At 55.1% G+C, this 19653-nt stretch overlaps 1 protein-coding gene and 2 pseudogenes across 1 annotated transcript; all 3 read right to left on the minus strand.

Moving 5' to 3' along the window:
• Positions 1–25: 25 nt before the first annotated feature.
• On the minus strand, positions 26–2921 carry LOC146422034 (protocadherin alpha-6 pseudogene; annotated as a pseudogene).
• A 2460-nt stretch (positions 2922–5381) lies between these two features.
• Positions 5382–9697, minus strand: LOC146422035 (protocadherin alpha-2-like). The gene is given in 2 exon segments (XM_085046782.1): positions 5382–7987; positions 7990–9697. Coding segments are annotated over 2 exon segments (2802 nt in total). The 5' UTR covers positions 8996–9697; the 3' UTR covers positions 5382–6191.
• Positions 9698–9825: 128 nt separating this feature from the next.
• On the minus strand, positions 9826–19600 carry LOC146422036 (protocadherin alpha-2 pseudogene; annotated as a pseudogene).
• Between the last annotated feature and the right edge of the window lie 53 nt (positions 19601–19653).

Below are 19653 nucleotides of genomic sequence, written 5' to 3' on the forward strand. Positions count from 1 at the left end.
AAGCACCCGCCAAGCACGCACCGACCTCGCGCCGTGGGAACTGAGCCCAGCTCGAAACAGCAACTGCCCAGGGCGCGGATGGGAAGGGTCACATAAGAGGACGAAGGAAGTGCCACTGACCGTGTCCAGGAGAGCAGACGGCTCCGGCTGAGTGTCCTTGGCCGCGGGGCCGGGAGGCGGCGGAGGGAAGTTGGGGCTGAAAACCATCAGGTCGCTCTTGCCCGCGCCGTCCGCCACGCACAGGCTGCGGCTGTGGCGCTGCGAGTACGACCAGCTGCCCACCTCGCTGGCGCACACGAGCGTCGTGGGCCCGGGCCCCGAGAGCACGGCCGCCCGCGGCGCCCAGCGCGACGCCCCGTACAGCACCACGGCCAGCAGGAACAGGCTCGACACGGCGCAGATGGCCACCACCAGCCACACGTTCGTCGCCGCACTCGCCGCACCGGAGCCGCTCTCCGCGCCCGCCGCCGGACGCAGCCCCGACAGCGACGACGACGATCCCGCGGCCAGCGCCGCCTCGGCGGCCTCCACGAGCGACACGCTGAGCGTGGCCGTGGCCGAGCGCGCCGGCTCGCCGTGGTCGCGCACCACGATCACCAGCCTCTGGCGAGGGCCGTCCGCCTCCTCCAGCGCCCGCGCCGTGCTCACCTCGCCGCTGTAGAGCCCCACGCGGAACGGGCCCTTGCCCCGCGGCTCCCACAGCTCGTAGCGCAGCCACGCGTTGTAGCCCGAATCCGCGTCCACCGCGCGGATCTTCGCCACCACCTGTCCCGCCGGCGCCCCCCACGCCGCCCACGCCCACAGCGTGCCCGACACCGACCCCGCTCCCGCCGAAGCCGCCAACGCAGCCTCGGCCGCCACGGCGCCCGCCTCCGGCCCCGAGCCCGCGGGCGGCAGCAGCGCCGGCGCGTTGTCGTTCTCGTCCAGCACGAACAGCTGCACCGTGGTGTTGCCGCACAGCGGCGGCTCCCCCGCGTCCACCGCACGCACCTCGAACTGCAGCACCTGCAGCTCCTCGAAGTCCAAGGGCTGCAGCGCCCACAGACGCCCGCTCTCCGCGTCCACCGACACGTAGCTCGACGCCGGGCGCCACCCGACGCTCGCGCCGACCCCCGACGACGACGAGGCCGCCGCCCCGACCACGCCGCCCTCCCACACCGAGTAGCTGACGCGCCCGTTGCCCGCCTCGTCCGGGTCCCGCGCCCACAGCCGCGCCAGCTCCGCGCCCGCCGCGTTGTTCTCCCGCGCCAGCACCGTGTACACCGCCTGCGCGAACGCCGGCGCGTTGTCGTTCACGTCCGACACCGGCACGCGCACGCCGCGGCTGGCGCGCAGCGGCGGCGCCCCGCCGTCCTCCGCACGCACCTCCACCTCGTACTCCGACACCCGCTCCCGGTCCAGCGCCTCGCGCAGCACCAGCGAGTACGAGCCCGCGAACGTCGCCTCCAGACCGAACGGCGACGCCGGCCACACCCAGCACCGCACGCGACCGTTCGCCCCCGAGTCCCGGTCCGACACGCTCAGCAGAGCCACCACCGTCCCCACCGACGCGTCCTCCGGCACCGGCACCGACAGCGACGTCACCCACACCTCTGGCGCGTTGTCGTTCACATCTAGAACCTCCACCAACAACTTGCAGTGACCCGACAGCGGGGGGTTTCCTTGATCTGTTGCATCTATTTGCAGGCGATAGAGACCAACACCCTCGAAATCTAAAGCATTTTTTAGACGAATCCCTCCACTTTTTCTGTCGATCGTGAAAACGTCTCCTCCATCCTGAGGAAATAGCATCTCGAGGGAATACGAGATATTCCCGTTTGACCCTTCATCGAAATCGGTGGCATTTATTCTCATGACTAACATGCCTGGTTCTGTATTTTCCGGCAGCTGCACTTTATATACCGACTGGTTGAAATGGGGCGCGTTGTCGTTCACGTCCAACACTGAGATCACCAGTTCCGTCGTGCCTGTCAGAGACGGCCGGCCCCCGTCAGTCGCTGTCAGCACCAACCGGTGCACGGGAATCGTCTCGCGGTCCAGCGGCTTCCTGAGCACCAGGAACAGGGACTCGCCGTCCTCCTCGGTTTTTTGCAAATCCAGAGAGAAGTGTTCGCTAGGGCTTAGTGTATACGAGAGCTGAGCATTCGTTCCGATATCTGCATCCGACGCGCCCTCCAGCGGGAAACGAGATCCCGGCAGAGTGGTGAATTCAGCGATGCTGAGGTTTTTTCGGGCGACGGGGAAGATGGGGGCATTGTCGTTGATGTCGGTGACCTCCAGCTCCACGTGGAAGACGCGCAGCGGCCGCTCCACCAGCACCTCCAGCCGCAGCGCGCACGGCGCGCTCTTGCCGCAAAGCTCCTCCCGGTCCAGCCGCGAGCTCACCAGCAGCGCGCCGCTCGCCCCGCTCACCTCCACGCTCGCCCGCCGGCCCTGCGCCACCAGCCGCAGCCGCCGCGCCTCTGCCTCGCCCGCCTCCAGGCCCAGGTCCTGCGCCAGACGCCCCACCACCGTGCCGGCCTTGGCTTCCTCCGGCACCGAGTAGCGCACCTGCCCGCCCGCCAGCGCCCAGGCCGCCTGCAGCACCAGCACCCGCACCGCCAACGGACAACAACGCTCGCCCATCGCCGCCGCCGCTGTAGCTGCTGTCCGGCCTCCGCCCGGGCCCCGCACAGCTCCCCGCCGCCGCCCGGACGCACCGGCTCTGCTGCCCGGCCCGCGCCGCCCCCCCGCGCTCACAGCCGGGCTCTCCGCCGCACCGGGGCGGAGCCGCCGATACGCCGAGACGCCTTTCGTGAGCCTGCAGCGACACCGTGCGCTGCTCTGCTGTCTCACCGGCTCCGTGACAGCGCCCGTGCCTGCGCCCCATCGTGGCCATCTCCTCTGCCGTATTTTTCAACCGTGCTGCTCTTTATTTTTCCATTTTTCTTTTTCCTAATCCCTTGCTCTTTCAAATACTTCTTCGTTTCTTCTCCCTCGGTCATCGTTTGGCTTTCTTCTTTTAGTTTCCTTTGTTCGTTCTACTCATTTTCAATATTTTTCCTTTCTTTTCTTTTCCTCCCTTTCCCCTTCTATTTACACTTTCCCCATTGCTCCTCTGTCTTTTTCGTCTATGTTGTCTTCCATGTCCATTCTTCACGTCATTTCCATTTCTCATAATTATTAATTCTGGTGCCAACTCATCAGTTTCATCCGGCGTAGGAAGCAGATCAACAAAGTCAAAAGAGCCATAAATTTTAATTAGAGGGCAGTATCGCTGGAGCCAGGTTCTCTCAACAATGTGGAGGTCTCAGGGACCAATTGCACTCTACGTCTAGAGGTAAGGCCGGTGCTTGCTGCTAATGTTCCTTCCTTCCTTCCTTCCTTCCTTCTTACTTAATTCCTTATTTCCTTCCCATCCATTTCTTTCTCCCTTTCCTTTTTTACTTTACCTTATTTCTGTGAAGGGTTATAGCATCATATGTCAGAGAAGAGCTCTCCTACCTCAAAACAGAATCTACCACACTCAAGCCCCACACACTTGCACATCTGTGGTTACTTGGACACCAGGCTCCAAAGAACACATACTCAAACCCACAAGAGCCAAATGCCAAATCCTACAAAAATGCTGAAAAAGCAACCACAGCTTCCAAGTACTCTTCCTGTATCTCAGTGAAGAGTTATTCTTCTGCCTCATCTTTCACTTGCACAATGAATCTCAAGCTCTTGCTTTTCCTTCCATTCAGGCATGTACTGTCACAATAACACACCTAGAACCTTGGTGTTCAAGGGCATGATTCCCCGCCAAATGCTTCTGCTTCATCAGCACGAGCAACCTGACACCCAGCCTGACTGAAACCATGAAGGTAACAGTTTGACATTTTCACTAAGAACGTCTCCTTGACTCCAAACACAGCCACTGCACGAAATGAATTTCGTTCCCTCCTCCATCCCTGCTGGCTGCCACACACTCAGGCTGTGTCTGGAAGCAGCAGGAAAAGAACACGTGCAGACAGTGGTGTTGTGCTAATCCAATAGAGACAATATTCAGTCAATCCAACATAAAGATGCCACAACTGAAAAGCAGTAAAAGTACATCTATCCCTCAGACCCTTCCACTTTAGGTGTGAGTGACTTACCTGTAGCATCACTGATTTGTTCTTTGGAAAAATAAATATTTTGAGGACAGGAGAACTGATTTTAAATTATACTTTTAGTTAACATTATCAGTGTTTCTAAGCAAGCTGGACACATGAAAATGATTCGTGTTCTGCAGAAACTGGACAGTGTGCAGTGCCCCTTATGCACTTTTTATCACAGAAGAAACAGGAAGGAGACTTGAAAGCTAAGGACATTCTCTCAAAGTGAAACATAGCTCAGGAGAGCAGAATAGACATCCCCCACGCTGGTGGGAAATGGTCCAAACACCTGAAACCTGACAGATGTCAAAATTAAGCAGTCTGCATCTTATCCACTTTTATCAATACCATGCATATGTGAGAGAAATAACACAAAACACAAGAATGGGCAGGTTTGCTGAAAGGAGAGAAAAGCCACCAAAGGATCCCACTCTTCCCCTTCTTTCCCTTCCAAGCACAGAGATAACCAAGGAGAGGTTCAGAAATGGTTCAGCAGCACCATCCAGATTTTGAAAAGCTTCTCTTTGTGTAAAAATATTCCAAATCAAAAGCCAGTAATTGAAGGCAAGCATAGCAGATATGTTCCAAACAGCAATACCATGAAGAACAACAGCACCATAAGATATGCAGAAGTTCTGGAGATCCTGACAGGATTCCAGACAAGCAGCATTGTGTGTTGTTATTCGCCCTAAGGTTTTCTACAGAAATCGTCTGCATCATGCCATGGGAAATGGCATCTCCACATCTAAGGAACATACTCGACTTTTTCCCCAATGATGCAGACCACATTCTACCCAGGACCTCCATTCCCATCAGTCTAGACTGTCCTCTACTCATGGTCACTCTCCTTGTGAGGCATGTCCAGATCCTACTCAGTGCCACTTGTGGGACCACTGCCAGAATACTCAGAGATTGCTCCACCTCACCATCATCCACCAGCTGTAAACCCCACGCTGAGCATGACCCAGGCCTTTGCACATCCTCATCTTCCCTCATGATCAGCACTAGGAGCATATGGAGGAGTGCACAGCCACCCACTGTCTAGTAAACAGACTCCCCAGGTCTGTGATCTTCACCCTGAATATTTTTGCCTTTTCAGCAATCTCATCAGGAAATACAACTGAGTTGTACATTAGAGATGTTCGAGATTCTGCGATTAGACTCTGTGCTCTGATCCCAGTCCACACGGGTTTTATTATTCAAGAGTACCACACCAAATGCTTACACACAAGAGCAAAACGGATATCAAATGTGTGGGAGAATTTCTACCACAGAACAACAGCGCTGTGCTGCCGTGCAGCGTTTAACATGCACGTACACGTATCTCAACACCATGATAACAATTCAACACCCACCGCTAAAATGGCTACCTATGCACGTTAAAACTAGGGGAAGTTGCATTGGGCAACCCAAGGACAGGAGGCGGCACTTAACCTTGCTTAATTTCATACAATTGCATTTCACTTTATGGCTTGTCCAGATCCCTCAATCGGCTTTTGAAATTACGTGGCATTTCATGGAAATTTTGCAAGAACTTCAAACAGGCCAGTGCTTTTCAAGCCACTTCTTAGTTTAGGAACACAAATCCACAACCGGGGGAACACGGGCTGCAGAAAAAGAAATTTCCCCTTTGTAATACTTACCTTGGGGCACACTCTTTCCCCTTTGTAACACTTCTCACGGGGCATATTCATCTGCCTGAAACCTTATGCTACTAAGCAATGCAAGAAGATACCTCGAAAAATGAACATAGCAAAAGTCCCTACTGCCTTTCCTACTTTCTTAATGACTCCGTTGAATAAATCAAAATGTGAGTTTTTCCCTTGAAGTCCCAATTGCCATCTTGCATGAAATCCCTTGCAGCGGGATAAGAAAGGAGAGAGATTTCGAAACTAATCCAGACTAACTCCAACAAATTTGGCATACAGGGAAGTAAAATCGTACGTAGTGCCTCGGAAATTATAACCACCACAGCCTGTGTGTCTTTGCACCCTTTTAACAAACTCGGGTGGAAATGCTACACACAAGAAAGAAAGAGCATTGTCTGCAAAAAATGACACCACCGGACATCGCTTATCGTAATCGGCAATGATACCATTCAAAGAGAAAACCAAAAATCCCGGAAGGCAAAACACACCGTCCGGCCGTAAATGATTCGAGGGACCATAAAATATGTTTCCCACAAGGGACAGGTGCAAATGACTCATTGACAACGTAAAGCACCCGCCAAGCAACCACTGACCTAAGGGCTGTGGGGACACAGCCGGGTACAAAGTAGCGATAGCCCACTGGGAGGGTCATAAGGGACAGAGAGGGAGGGAGTGAAAAAGTACAGACGGGCAAGGGAGGGCCACTGACCGTGTCCAGGAGAGCAGACGGCTCCGGCTGCGTGTCCTTGGCCGCGGGGCCGGGCGGCGGCGGAGGGAAGTTGGGGCTGAAAACCATCAGGTCGCTCTTGCCCGCACCGTCCGCCACGCACAGGCTGCGGCTGTGGCGCTGCGAGTACGACCAGCTGCCCACCTCGCTGGCGCACACGAGCGTCGTGGGCCCGGGCCCCGAGAGCACGGCCGCCCGCGGCGCCCAGCGCGACGCCCCGTACAGCACCACGGCCAGCAGGAACAGGCTCGACACGGCGCAGATGGCCACCACCAGCCACACGTTCGTCGCCGCACTCGCCGCACCGGAGCCGCTCTCCGCGCCCGCCGCCGGACGCAGCCCCGACAGCGATGACGACGACGATCCCGCGGCCAGCGCCGCCTCGGCGGCCTCCACGAGCGACACGCTGAGCGTGGCCGTGGCCGAGCGCGCCGGCTCGCCGTGGTCACGCACCACGATCACCAGCCTCTGGCGAGGGCCGTCCGCCTCCTCCAGCGCCCGCGCCGTGCTCACCTCGCCGCTGTAGAGCCCCACGCGGAACGGGCCCTTGCCCCGCGGCTCCCACAGCTCGTAGCGCAGCCACGCGTTGTAGCCCGAGTCGGCGTCCACCGCGCGGATCTTCGCCACCACCTGCCCCGCCGGCGCCCCCCACGCCGCCCACGCCCACAGCGTGCCCGACACTGACCCCGGCCCCGCTCCCACTGCCGCCGCCAACGCAGCCTCGGCCGCCACGGCGCCCGCCTCCGGCCCCGAGCCCGCGGGCGGCAGCAGCGCCGGCGCGTTGTCGTTCTCGTCCAGCACGAACAGCTGCACCGTGGCGTTGCCACACAGCGGCGGCTCCCCCGCGTCCACCGCACGCACCTCGAACTGCAGCACCTGCAGCTCCTCGAAGTCCAAGGGCTGCAGCGCCCACAGACGCCCGCTCTCCGCGTCCACCGACACGTAGCTCGACGCCGGACGCCACCCGACGCCCGCGCCGACCCCCGATGACGAGGCCGAGGAGCCCGCCGCCCCGACCACGCCTCCCTCCCACACCGAGTAGCTGACGCGCCCGTTGCCCGCCTCGTCCGGGTCCCGCGCCCACAGCCGCGCCAGCTCCGCGCCCGCCGCGTTGTTCTCCCGCGCCAGCACCGTGTACACCGCCTGCGCGAACGCCGGCGCGTTGTCGTTCACGTCCGACACCGGCACGCGCACGCCGCGGCTGGCGCGCAGCGGCGGCGCCCCGCCGTCCTCCGCACGCACCTCCACCTCGTACTCCGACACCCGCTCCCGGTCCAGCGCCTCGCGCAGCACCAGCGAGTACGAGCCCGCGAACGTCGCCTCCAGACCGAACGGCGACGCCGGCCACACCCAGCACCGCACGCGACCGTTCGCCCCCGAGTCCCGGTCCGACACGCTCAGCAGAGCCACCACCGTCCCCACCGACGCGTCCTCCGGCACCGGCACCGACAGCGACGTAACCCACACCTCCGGCGCGTTGTCGTTCACGTCCGCACCTCCAGCTCCACTCGGCAGTGACCAGACAATGGGGGCCAACCTTTGTCCCGCGCTTCAATCTCCAGGTCGTATGCCTGAACGTTCTCGAAATCCAGTTCACCGGAAGTCCGTATTTCCCCGGATTTTTTGTCAATCTTGAAAAGTTCCTGAATTTTGGGAGAAATTGTGTCAGCAAACGAATAATACAACTCCCCGTTGCTTCCCTCATCTTTGTCTGTTGCTGTCAGCTGGAAAAACACAGTTCCCGGGGCTGTATTTTCCGGCAGCTGTACTTTATACACCGACTGGTTGAATTGGGGCGCGTTGTCATTCGCATCAAGCACCGAGATCATCAGCTCCATAGTGCCAGTTAGAGACGGCTGCCCGCCATCACTCGCCGTAAGGACCAACCGGTGCACAGGAACCGTCTCGCGGTCTAAAGGTTTTGTGAGTACCAGAAACAGGGACTTGCTACGAGAGTTACTGTTTTCTTCCTGAATTCTAAAATGCTCGCTGGGGCTGAGTGTATAGGAGAGCTGCGCGTTCGATCCGATATCTGCATCCGAAGCGCCCTCCAGTGGGAAACGAGACCCCGGCAGGGTGTTCAGTTCCGCGATGGTGAGGTTTTTCCGGGCGGCGGGGAAGATGGGGGCATTGTCGTTGATGTCGGTGACCTCCAGCTCCACGTGGAAGACGCGCAGCGGCCGCTCCACCAGCACCTCCAGCCGCAGCGCGCACGGCGCGCTCTTGCCGCACAGCTCCTCCCGGTCCAGCCGCGAGCTCACCAGCAGCGCGCCGCTCGCCCCGCTCACCTCCACGCTCGCCCGCCGGCCCTGCGCCACCAGCCGCAGCCGCCGCGCCTCCGCCTCGCCCGCCTCCAGGCCCAGGTCCTGCGCCAGACGCCCCACCACCGTGCCGGCCTTGGCTTCCTCCGGCACCGAGTAGCGCACCTGCCCGCCCGCCAGCGCCCAGGCCGCCTGCAGCACCAGCACCCGCACCACCAGCGGACAACAACACTCGCCCATCGCCGCCGCTGCTGTGGCTGCCGGGCCTTCGGTCTCCGCCCGGGCCCCACACGGCTCCCCGCCGCCGCCCGGACGCACCGGCTCTGCTGCCCGGCCCGCGCCGCCCCCCCGCGCTCACAGCCGGGCTCTCCGCCGCACCGGGGCGGAGCCGCTGAGATGCCGAGATGCCGTTCCTGAGCCTGCAGCGACACCGTGCGCTGCTCTGCCGTCTTACCAGCTCCGTGACACCGCCCGTGCCTGCGCCCCATCATGGCCATCTCCTCTGCCGTGTTTTTCAACCGTGCTCCTCTTGATTTTTCCATTTTTCTTTTTCCTGATCGCTTGTTCTTACAAATACTTCTTCATTTATTCTCCCTCGTTCTTCGTTTGACTTTCTTCTTTTAGTTTCCTTTGTTTGTTCAATTCGTTTTCAATATTTTTTCCTTTCTTTTCTTTTTCCTCCCTTTCCCCTTCTATTTACACTTTCCCCATTGCTCCTTTGTCTTTTTCGTCTCCGTTGTCCTCCATGCCTTGGTCCATTCTTCACGTCATTTCCATTTCTCTTTTCATCCTACTCATAATTATTAATTCTGGTGCCATCTCATCAGTTTCATCCGGCGTAGGGAAGCAGATCAACGAAGTCAAAAGAGCCATAAATTTTAATTAGAGGGCAGTATCGCTGGAGCCAGGTTCTCTCAACAATGCGGAGGTCTCAGGGACCAATTGCACTCTTCCTCTAGAGGTAAGGCCGGTGCTTGCTGCTAATGCATCTTCCTTTCCTTTCCTTTCCTTTCCTTTCCTTTCCTTTCCTTTCCTTTCCTTTCCTTTCCTTTCCTTTCCTTTCCTTTCCTTTCCTTTCCTTTCTTACTTTACCTTATTTCTGTGAAGGGTTATAGCACCGTATGGCAGAGAAGAGCTCTCCTACCTCAAAACAGAATCTACCACACTCAAGCCCCACACACTTGCACATCTGTGGTTACTTGGACACCAGGCTCCAAAGAACGTATACTCAAACCCACAAGAGCCAAATGCCAAATCCTACAAAAATGCTGAAAAAGCAACCACAGCTTCCAAGTACTCTTCCTGTATCTCAGCGAAGAGTTGTTCTTCTGCCTCATCTTTCACTTGCACAATGAATCTCAAGCTCTTGCTTTTCCTTCCAGTCACTGTCACAATATGCACTGTCACAAAAATACACCTTAGAACCTCGGTGTCCACGGACATGATTCCCCGCCAAATGCTTCTGCTTTGTCAGCATGAGCAACCTGACACCCAGCCTGACTGAAACCATGAAGGTAACACTTCGACATTTTCACTAAGAACATCTCCTTGACTCCCAGCACAGCCACTGTACGAAAGGGATTGTGTTCCCTCCTCCATCCCCACTGGCTGCCACACACTCAGGCTGTGTCTGGAAGCAGCAGGAAAAGAACAAGTGCAGACAGTGGTGCTGTGCTCATCCAACAGAGTCAACATTCAGTCAATCCAACATAAAGATGCCACAACTGAAAAGCAGTAAAAGTACATCTATCCCTCAGATTCATCCACTTTAGGTATGAGTGACTTACCTGTAGCATCACTGATTAGTTCTTTGGAAAATTAAATATTTCGAAGACAGGAGAACTGATTTTAAATTATACTTTTAGTTAATATTATCAGTGTTTGTGAGCAAGCTGGACAGAAGAAAATCACTCGTGTTCTGCAGAAACTGGACAGTGTGCAGTTTCTCACTTTCTCACATGCACTTTCTTATGCATTTTCTCACAGGAGAGGCAGGAAGAAGACTTGAAACCTGAGGACATTCTCTCAAAGTGAAACATAGCTTAGAAGAGCAGAATAGACATCCCCCACGCTGGTGGGAATTGGCCCAAACACCTGACACCTGACAGATGTCAAAATTCAGCAGTCTGCATCTTATCCACTTTTGCCAACATCATGAATACGTGAGAGAAATAACACAAAACACAAGAATGGGCAAGTTTGGTGAGAGAAAAACCACCAAAGAATCACACTCTTCCCCTTCTTTCCCTTCCAAGCATAGAGGTAACCAAGGAGAGGTTCAGAAATGGTTCACTAGCACCAGCGAAATTTTTAAAAGCTTCTCCTTTTGTAACAACATTCCAAAAAAAAAAGGTAGTAATTGAAGGCAATCATGGCAGATATAGTCCAAACAGCAATCCATGAAGAACAACAGCACCATAAGATATGCAGAAGTTCTGGAGGTTCTGACAGGATCCCAAACAAGCAGCATTGTGTTTTGTTATTCTTCCAAAGGTGTTCTACGGAAAACTTCTATGTCGTGCCATGGGAAATGACATCTCCACATCTAAGGAAACATTCTCTACTTTTTCCCCAATGATGCAGACCACATTCTACCCAGGACCTCCATTCCCATCAGTCCAGACTGTCCTCTACTCATGGGCACTCTCCCTGTGATGTATGCCCGTGCAGGCCCTGCATACTCAGTGCCACTTGCAGGACCACTGCCAGAATACTGAGAGATCGCTCCACCTCAACATCATGCTCCAGTTGTAAGCCTCACGCTGAGCATGACCCCGGCCTTTGTACATCCTCATCTTCCCTCGTGATCAGCACTAGGAGCATATGGACGAGTGCACAGCCACCCACTGATTAGTAAACAGACTTCCCTGCTCTCTGAACTCCACCCTGAATGTTCTTGCCTTTTCAGCAATCTCATATAGAAATACAACCGAGTTGTACATTAGAGCTCTTTGAGATTCTGTGACTAGACTGTGAGCTCTGATCCCAGTCCACACAGGTTTTATTATTCAAGAGTACCATACCAAATGCTCACACTCAAGAGCAACAATGACATAAAATGTGTGAGAGAATTTCTATCACAGAACACCAGCGCTGTGCTGCCGTGCAGGGTTTGACATGCACATGTACATATATATCTCAACACCATGATAACCAGATAACACCCCATCGCTAAAGTGCCCACCAGTTCAAGCTCAAACTAGGGGAAGTTGCTTGGGTGTGTTGAGACCCAAGGACAGGAGAAGGCACATAGCCTAGTTTAATTTCATACAATTGGATTCGGACTTTCTGGCCTGTACAGATCTCTCAGTACGCTTTTGAAGCGATGTGGCATTTCGTGGAAATTTTGCAAGAACATCAAACAGGCCAGTGTCTTTCAAGCTACTTCTCAGGCCAGGAACACAAATTGACAACCGTGAGGACACGGGCAGCAGAAAAATAAAAATATATTTGCCACTTGCAAGACTTAGCTCCGGGTACATTCCTCTGCCTGAAACCTTATGCTACTATGCAAAGCAAGAAGATACCTCGAAAAACGAACCTAGCAAAAATCCTAGTCCTACTGCCTTTCCTACTTTCTTAATGACTTCGATGAAGAAACCAAATTGGGAAGTTTTTCCTTGAAGTTTCAATTGCCATGTTGCATCAAATCCTTTGCAGATGGAAAAGAAAGGAGACAGATGTAAATAATAATCCAGACTAAAACCAAGAAATTAGGCAGCCAAAAAGGAAAAGAAAGTGGTACGTAGTGCCTGGGGAACTGTAACCACTACAGCCTGCGTATCCCTGGAGCCTTTCAACAAACTCAGTTGGAAATGTTACACACCAGAAAGCAAGAGCATATTGTATGCAAAACTCCGGACAACTTCCATCAAAATCGGCAATGATTCAAAGGGGAAACTACACACCAAGAAAGGCAAACCTGACCTGCTAACCGTAACTAATCCGAGTGGCCATAACACATATATTTCCCACAGACGACAGATGCAAATCAGCCACGGACAAAGTAAAGCACCAGCCAAGTACCCACCGCCCTTAGGGGTGTGGGGAAACAGCCGGGTACGAAGTAGAGAGAGCCCAAGGGACGGTTGAGAAGGGAAAAAGAGAGAGGAGAGAGAAGAAGTAGAGCCGAGGAATGCATTGCCACTGACCGTGTCCAGGAGAGTAGACGGCTCCGGCTGCGTGTCCTTGGCCGCGGGGCCTGGCGGCGGCGGAGGGAAGTTGGGGCTGAAAACCATGAGGTCACTCTTGCCCGCGCCGTCCGCCACGCACAGGCTGCGGCTGTGGCGCTGCGAGTACGACCAGCTGCCCACCTCGCTGGCGCACACGAGCGTCGTGGGCCCGGGCCCCGAGAGCACGGCCGCCCGCGGCGCCCAGCGCGACGCCCCGTACAGCACCACGGCCAGCAGGAACAGGCTCGACACGGTGCAGATGGCCACCACCAGCCACACGTTCGTCGCCGCACTCGCCGCACCGGAGCCGCTCTCCGCGCCCGCCGCCGGACGCAGCCCCGACAGCGACGACGACGACGATCCCGCGGCCAGCGCCGCCTCGGCGGCCTCCACGAGCGACACGCTGAGCGTGGCCGTGGCCGAGCGCGCCGGCTCGCCGTGGTCGCGCACCACGATCACCAGCCTCTGGCGAGGGCCGTCCGCCTCCTCCAGCACCCGCGCCGTGCTCACCTCGCCGCTGTAGAGCCCCACGCGGAACGGGCCTTTGCCCCGCGGCTCCCACAGCTCGTAGCGCAGCCACGCGTTGTAGCCCGAGTCCGCGTCCACCGCGCGGATCTTCGCCACCACCTGCCCCGCCGGAGCCCCCCACGCCGCCCACGCCCACAGCGTGCCTGACACCGACCCCGCTCCCACTCCCACTGCCCCCGCCAACGCGGCCTCGGCCGCCACGGCGCCCGCCTCCGGCCCCGAGCCCGCGGGCGGCAGCAGCGCCGGCGCGTTGTCGTTCTCGTCCAGCACGAACAGCTGCACCGTGGCGTTGCCGCACAGCGGCGGCTCCCCCGCGTCCACCGCACGCACCTCGAACTGCAGCACCTGCAGCTCCTCGAAGTCCAAGGGCTGCAGCGCCCACAGACGCCCGCTCTCCGCGTCCACCGACACGTAGCTCGACGCCGGACGCCACCCGACGCCCGCGCCGACCCCCGACGACGACGACGAAAAGCCCGCCGCCCCGACCACGCCGCCCTCCCACACCGAGTAGCTGACGCGCCCGTTGCCCGCCTCGTCCGGGTCCCGCGCCCACAGCCGCGCCAGCTCCGCGCCCGCCGCGTTGTTCTCCCGCGCCAGCACCGTGTACACCGCCTGCGCGAACGCCGGCGCGTTGTCGTTCACGTCCGACACCGGCACGCGCACGCCGCGGCTGGCGCGCAGCGGCGGCGCCCCGCCGTCCTCCGCACGCACCTCCACCTCGTACTCCGACACCCGCTCCCGGTCCAGCGCCTCGCGCAGCACCAGCGAGTACGAGCCCGCGAACGTCGCCTCCAGACCGAACGGCGACGCCGGCCACACCCAGCACCGCACGCGACCGTTCGCCCCCGAGTCCCGGTCCGACACGCTCAGCAGAGCCACCACCGTCCCCACCGACGCGTCCTCCGGCACCGGCACCGACAGCGACGTCACCCACACCTCCGGCGCGTTGTCGTTTACATCTAGTACCTCCACCAACAGCTTGCAATGGCCAGAAAGAGGGGGTGTTCCTTGGTCCCTGGCCTCAATACGAAAATTAAATACATTGACTTCTTCGAAATCAAGAGCGCCCGTGAGATTAATTTCCCCAGTCTTTGGATTGATGGAAATCACATCTCTTCCACTTGGGGGAACGAAATTCGTCACAGTGTAAGTTACTTCACTGTTCATTCCCTCGTCTGCGTCCGTGGCATTCACATGCGTTACCAGAGTCCCCACGGCAGCGCTCTCTGGCAGCTGCACTTTATACACGGACTGGTTGAATTGGGGTGCATTGTCATTAGTGTCCAGCACAGAGATCACTAACTCCATTGTCCCCGTCAGAGATGGCCGGCCCCCGTCAGTGGCCGTCAGCACCAAATGGTGCAAGGGAATCTTCTCGCGGTCCAGAGATTTGGTTAATACAAGTTCAGGTTCAATATTTCCCTCATTCGATGTTTGTATATCCAGAGAGAAATGCTCGCTGGGGCTGAGCGTATAGGAGAGCTGAGCGTTCGATCCGATATCTGCATCCGACGCGCCCTCCAGCGGGAAACGAGACCCAGGCAGAGTGGTGAATTCCGCGATGGTGAGATTTTTTCGGGTGGCGGGGAAGATGGGGGCATTGTCGTTGATGTCGGTGACCTCCAGCTCCACGTGGAAGACGCGCAGCGGCCGCTCCACCAGCACCTCCAGCCGCAGCGCGCACGGCGCGCTCTTGCCGCACAGCTCCTCCCGGTCGAGCCGCGAGCTCACCAGCAGCGCGCCGCTCGCCCCGCTCACCTCCACGCTCGCCCGCCGGCCCTGCGCCACCAGCCGCAGCCGCCGCGCCTCCGCCTCGCCCGCCTCCAGGCCCAGGTCCTGCGCCAGACGCCCCACCACCGTGCCGGCCTTGGCTTCCTCCGGCACCGAGTAGCGCACCTGCCCGCCCGCCAGCGCCCAGGCCGCCTGCAGCACCAGTACCCGCACCACCAACGGACAACAATGCTCGCCCATCGCTGCCGCCTCTGTCGCTGTGGCTTCTGGCCCCCGCCCGAGCCCCGCACGGCTCCCCGCCGCTGCCCAGACGCACCGGCTCTGCTGCCCGGCCTGCGCCGCCCCCCCGCGCTCACAGCCGGGCTCTCCGCCGCACCGGGGCGGAGCCGCTGAGATGCCGAGACGCCGTTCCTGAGCCTGCAGCGACACCGTGCGCTGCTCTGCGGCCTCACACGCTCCGCGACATCTCCCGTGCCTCTGCTTCATTACAGCCATCTCCTGTGCCGTGTGCTGCTCTACATCTCGTGTTTTATTTTCTGGGCTTTTTTTTTTTTTCTCTCGTATCTCTTGGTGGTTTTGCTTGCAAATATACGTTTTCTTCTTCTTCATATTCTTTCATCTTTGTTTCTTTTCTCTGTTCTCTTTCATCGTCTCTCTGTTTTTTCTTTTCCTTCCCCCTCCCCCCGTATAATCTCCTTTCTCTTTGTCTGTCGTTTTTCTTCTTGTCCCTCTCCTTCCTCCATCTCCTCGTTTTTCCCTTCCGTGCCCTATATTTTAAGCCCTTTCCCTTCTCTTTTCATCATTCTCTTTTCTTTGCCCCAGTGTCCGTTCTCCACTCTCCTCACACACTGCGATGGAAATCTTCAAGCCGGACACGCAGCATCAGCCCCCCAGGTGCTCCAGCCAAGGGAGGTGCTGTTCGGGCCCAGCTCCTTTCTGTGTTTACAGGTACAGTCCATTACCGCTGTTTAACCCCTTTCTGTTTTTTTCTTTCTTTGTAGTCTTCGGTCCCTTCTTCATTGCATCCTTGTGTCATTATATTCTCTTACATTTCTACCTTTTTTTTCTTTCCCTTCCTCTAGTTTTTTCTTTCAGTCCTTCTTTTTGCCCTCCTCCCTTCCTGTGTGCAATGACACTGTCAGTGATGCACTAGTGATCTCTTTTCTGATTTACCCCTTTCTCATTCTTCCTTTTTTCTATTCCTTTTTTGGTTTTTTTTTTCTCCTCCTTGCCTGCAATGCTTCTTCCTTCTCTTCCTTCCCCTATTTCTTGTCAACTTCTCTTCCTTTTGCGATTGTGCCCCTTCTCTCCTTTTGTCTTTTTCTCTCCTTTGTTTTTTCACACGTGTCACTTTCAGAATGGAGCATGGAATAAAAGCAAGAGCTCTCATTCCTCTCCTCCACCGTCTTCCATCTCTCCAGAAGAGGAGCAACGGCCCTGATTTCCAGTCTATTCAAGACAGACAGAGGGCCACTTCACCTCTCCTTCAGCAAAACGACCACACTCTTAGCTCCCTTCCTCTCAAGGAAGAGAATTCACCACACTCTGAAACACAAGCCCAAGTACCAGGTACTTCAATATCTGTGCTAAAAGGCCCCAAAAACTCAAAAAACCCAGGAGACTTTTCCAATCCCGAATTTACACCCAATGGAGCACAATGCACCAATCTGCCATGAAGGCTGAAAAGCATGGGAACACTACAGCTCCTGAGTGCTCTTTATGTATATCAGTGAAGACCTATTTCTCTGGCCTCGTTTATCACATCCATGGTGAAAGCCAAGCTCTTGCTTCTCCTTCCAGACTGATGTGTTCTGCCAGGACAACACAGCAGCATCCAGGGGCATTAGTCCCAATGGAAAACCGCTCACTCAGTAGCCTACTCCACTACCAAAAGCTGCAAAGGTAGCACCCTGGCATTTTGCATGAGAATATCCCATCTACTCCCAACACGTCCGCTCTGAAAAATACATATGGGTTCCTCCTCCATCTGTGCTTGCCACCACTGATTCACACTGTGCCTGCAAGCACATGGAACAGAATAAGCAGGGGTGCTTTCCTGGTCCAGTCATAGAATATTTCAATTAAGATGGGACCCATAAGGATCAGCAAGTCCAGCTCACAATCCAGGCAACATTTGGTCAATCCAATATGAAGGTTCCAAGACGCAACAGGAACATAAGTACAGCTATCTTACAGACTCATCTTTTTTTAACTACAAGGGACTTACCTGCAGCATCACTGGTTGTTTCTTCAAAAAGGAAATCTTTGCAGGAAATGGGGAAATAGCAATTGGCTTTCTTTTTTTCCTAGGGTTATCAGAGATTTCTGGGGAAGATGGATAGGGAACAATAAACCACATTTTGCAAGAGCTTTGAAATCACTGCATAGACCACAGGGGAAGCAGGAAGAACACTGGAAAGCTAAGGATGTTGTCTCAACATCACCCTCAGCTCAGGAGATTGGAAAGAAACCCCTACAATGATGAAAAACTGCTGGAAAATCTACCACCTGAGACATGACAAAATTCATCAGTCTGCTTTCAACCAACTGTTACCAACACATTGCTAATGTAAGAGAAGCAAAAAAGAGAGATGGAAGTTTTTGGTAAGAAGAGAGAAGAAAACAAAAGGATTCCATTCCATCATATTTAAACACAAGGTTTGCCAATTTCTTGAAGGGCACTTCATCCTCTTCCTAGCAAGACCAAGCAGGAAATTAACTAAGGAGAAATTCATAGAAATCTGGCCAAACATGATCAAAATTTGAAAAAGCTTCTATTTCATCAACACCATTTCCCATCAAAAGCGAGTGATCCAAGTTGTGTATGACAGCTGTGTATGTGACTTACTTCTGTCAGGAAAATCATGGAGAACATCAAGAAATGGGTACATGGAGAACTTCTGAAAGTCCTGAGAGGATCCCAGACAAGCAACCCTGTGTGTTGTGAGCTTTTCTCCCAGGTATTCTACTTGCATATTATCCCTTGCCCCAGAAAATGGCATCTCCTCAGCTTAACAGACATTCTCCACTTCCTCGCCAATAACACAGTCCATGTTCAACACAGCATCCCCATTTTTTCCAGGAACAATCTTCACCCTCAAAGTCACCCTCTTCTTAATGGGTATCCTAAGGCCTCCTCCATGCCACTTCGAGGATCACTGCCACAGTATGCAGACACAGTGCCACCATGGCAGACCAGCAATTAAAACTCATTTGGAGCATAACCCAGGCCTTCACCTATCCCCACCTCCCCTCATGATTGGCACGAAGAACTTATGAAGGGATTCAAACTTGCACAGCATTTGGCAGGCTCTTCCCAGCTGTGTGAATTTCACCATGAATGCTTTGTGCTTTTTAGCAATCTCAGGTAGACACAGCACAGACCTGCACATTAGAGTTCATAAAGATTCTGTGATCAATGCTGTGACAGCTGTGATCTCAGTCCACACAGACTTTATTAGAAGTGCCACCCCAAATGCTAAATTGCAAGTGCATTCACAATATCAACTGTGTGGATATCCACATGAAAAGGTGGATAACATTATTATGATATAACACCAGAGCTGGGCTGCTCTGGAGGGTTTGATGTGTATAAACACAAATCAGAGTTAACTATGTCCAGGGGAGACACTACTGCTACCAAGATTGACTCTGCAAGTGCACAGGTAGGGGAAACAAGCACATGCAGAGATTACCCCCACCTTCTCATCGCTTCAGCTTACTGGTCCCACCAGAGGAGAAACAAAGAACCATTATAGCAAAGTCAATGAATGTGTAAGTGACTATGGATGCCCACCACCACGCATGTACAGCAAGCTGAAAGCGCTACCCTCCAACTAAAACCTTTGCCAAAAAAAGCAGAAAATGGTTCATCAGAGAACGTTCAGCACTCTGCATTGTGTCTCCTCTTGCACATTTCCTATGGTAATGACTCAGTAGCACAAGGAAGTGTCTCAGGTAGAAGATATTCATAAGCTCAAAGGGTATTTTTGGCATTTTGAAACCATGTAACTATCTGAAGATACATTAAACCTTCAACGAAGACACCTTGAACCCTGGAGATGATACTGTGAAAGAACACTGTATGTTCATGCTGTGATCTTCTTTCATTTCCCTAGGCATCCTCCATTCCCCACACTGGGATAAGTATTCTCAAGACAAACACATCAACTCCAATTCTTGTCTTCTTATGTCATGGCCCATGTTCTTCCCTAGGATTTCCAGTTCCCACAGACAGGCCTTGCCACTGCTCAAGGCCACCCCCTTCACACCACGAAATGGCCAGGCCCTACTCAGTACCACAGGCCACAGTTTCACTTCCAACCTCAAGGCCCATTTAAATTTTACTTCTCCTGCTCAGCAATGACAGCACCACAAAACACTGACAGTATCATGTACAAGGTAGACAGCAAACTATCTGCTACTTACCCATCATATTTCACAATGCTTCAGCTATGTCAGAAGAAA

Source organism: Lichenostomus cassidix, unplaced genomic scaffold (assembly GCF_008360975.1).
Source record: "Lichenostomus cassidix isolate B80296 unplaced genomic scaffold, HeHo_3.0 HiC_scaffold_785, whole genome shotgun sequence".
NCBI lineage: Eukaryota > Metazoa > Chordata > Aves > Passeriformes > Meliphagidae > Lichenostomus > Lichenostomus cassidix.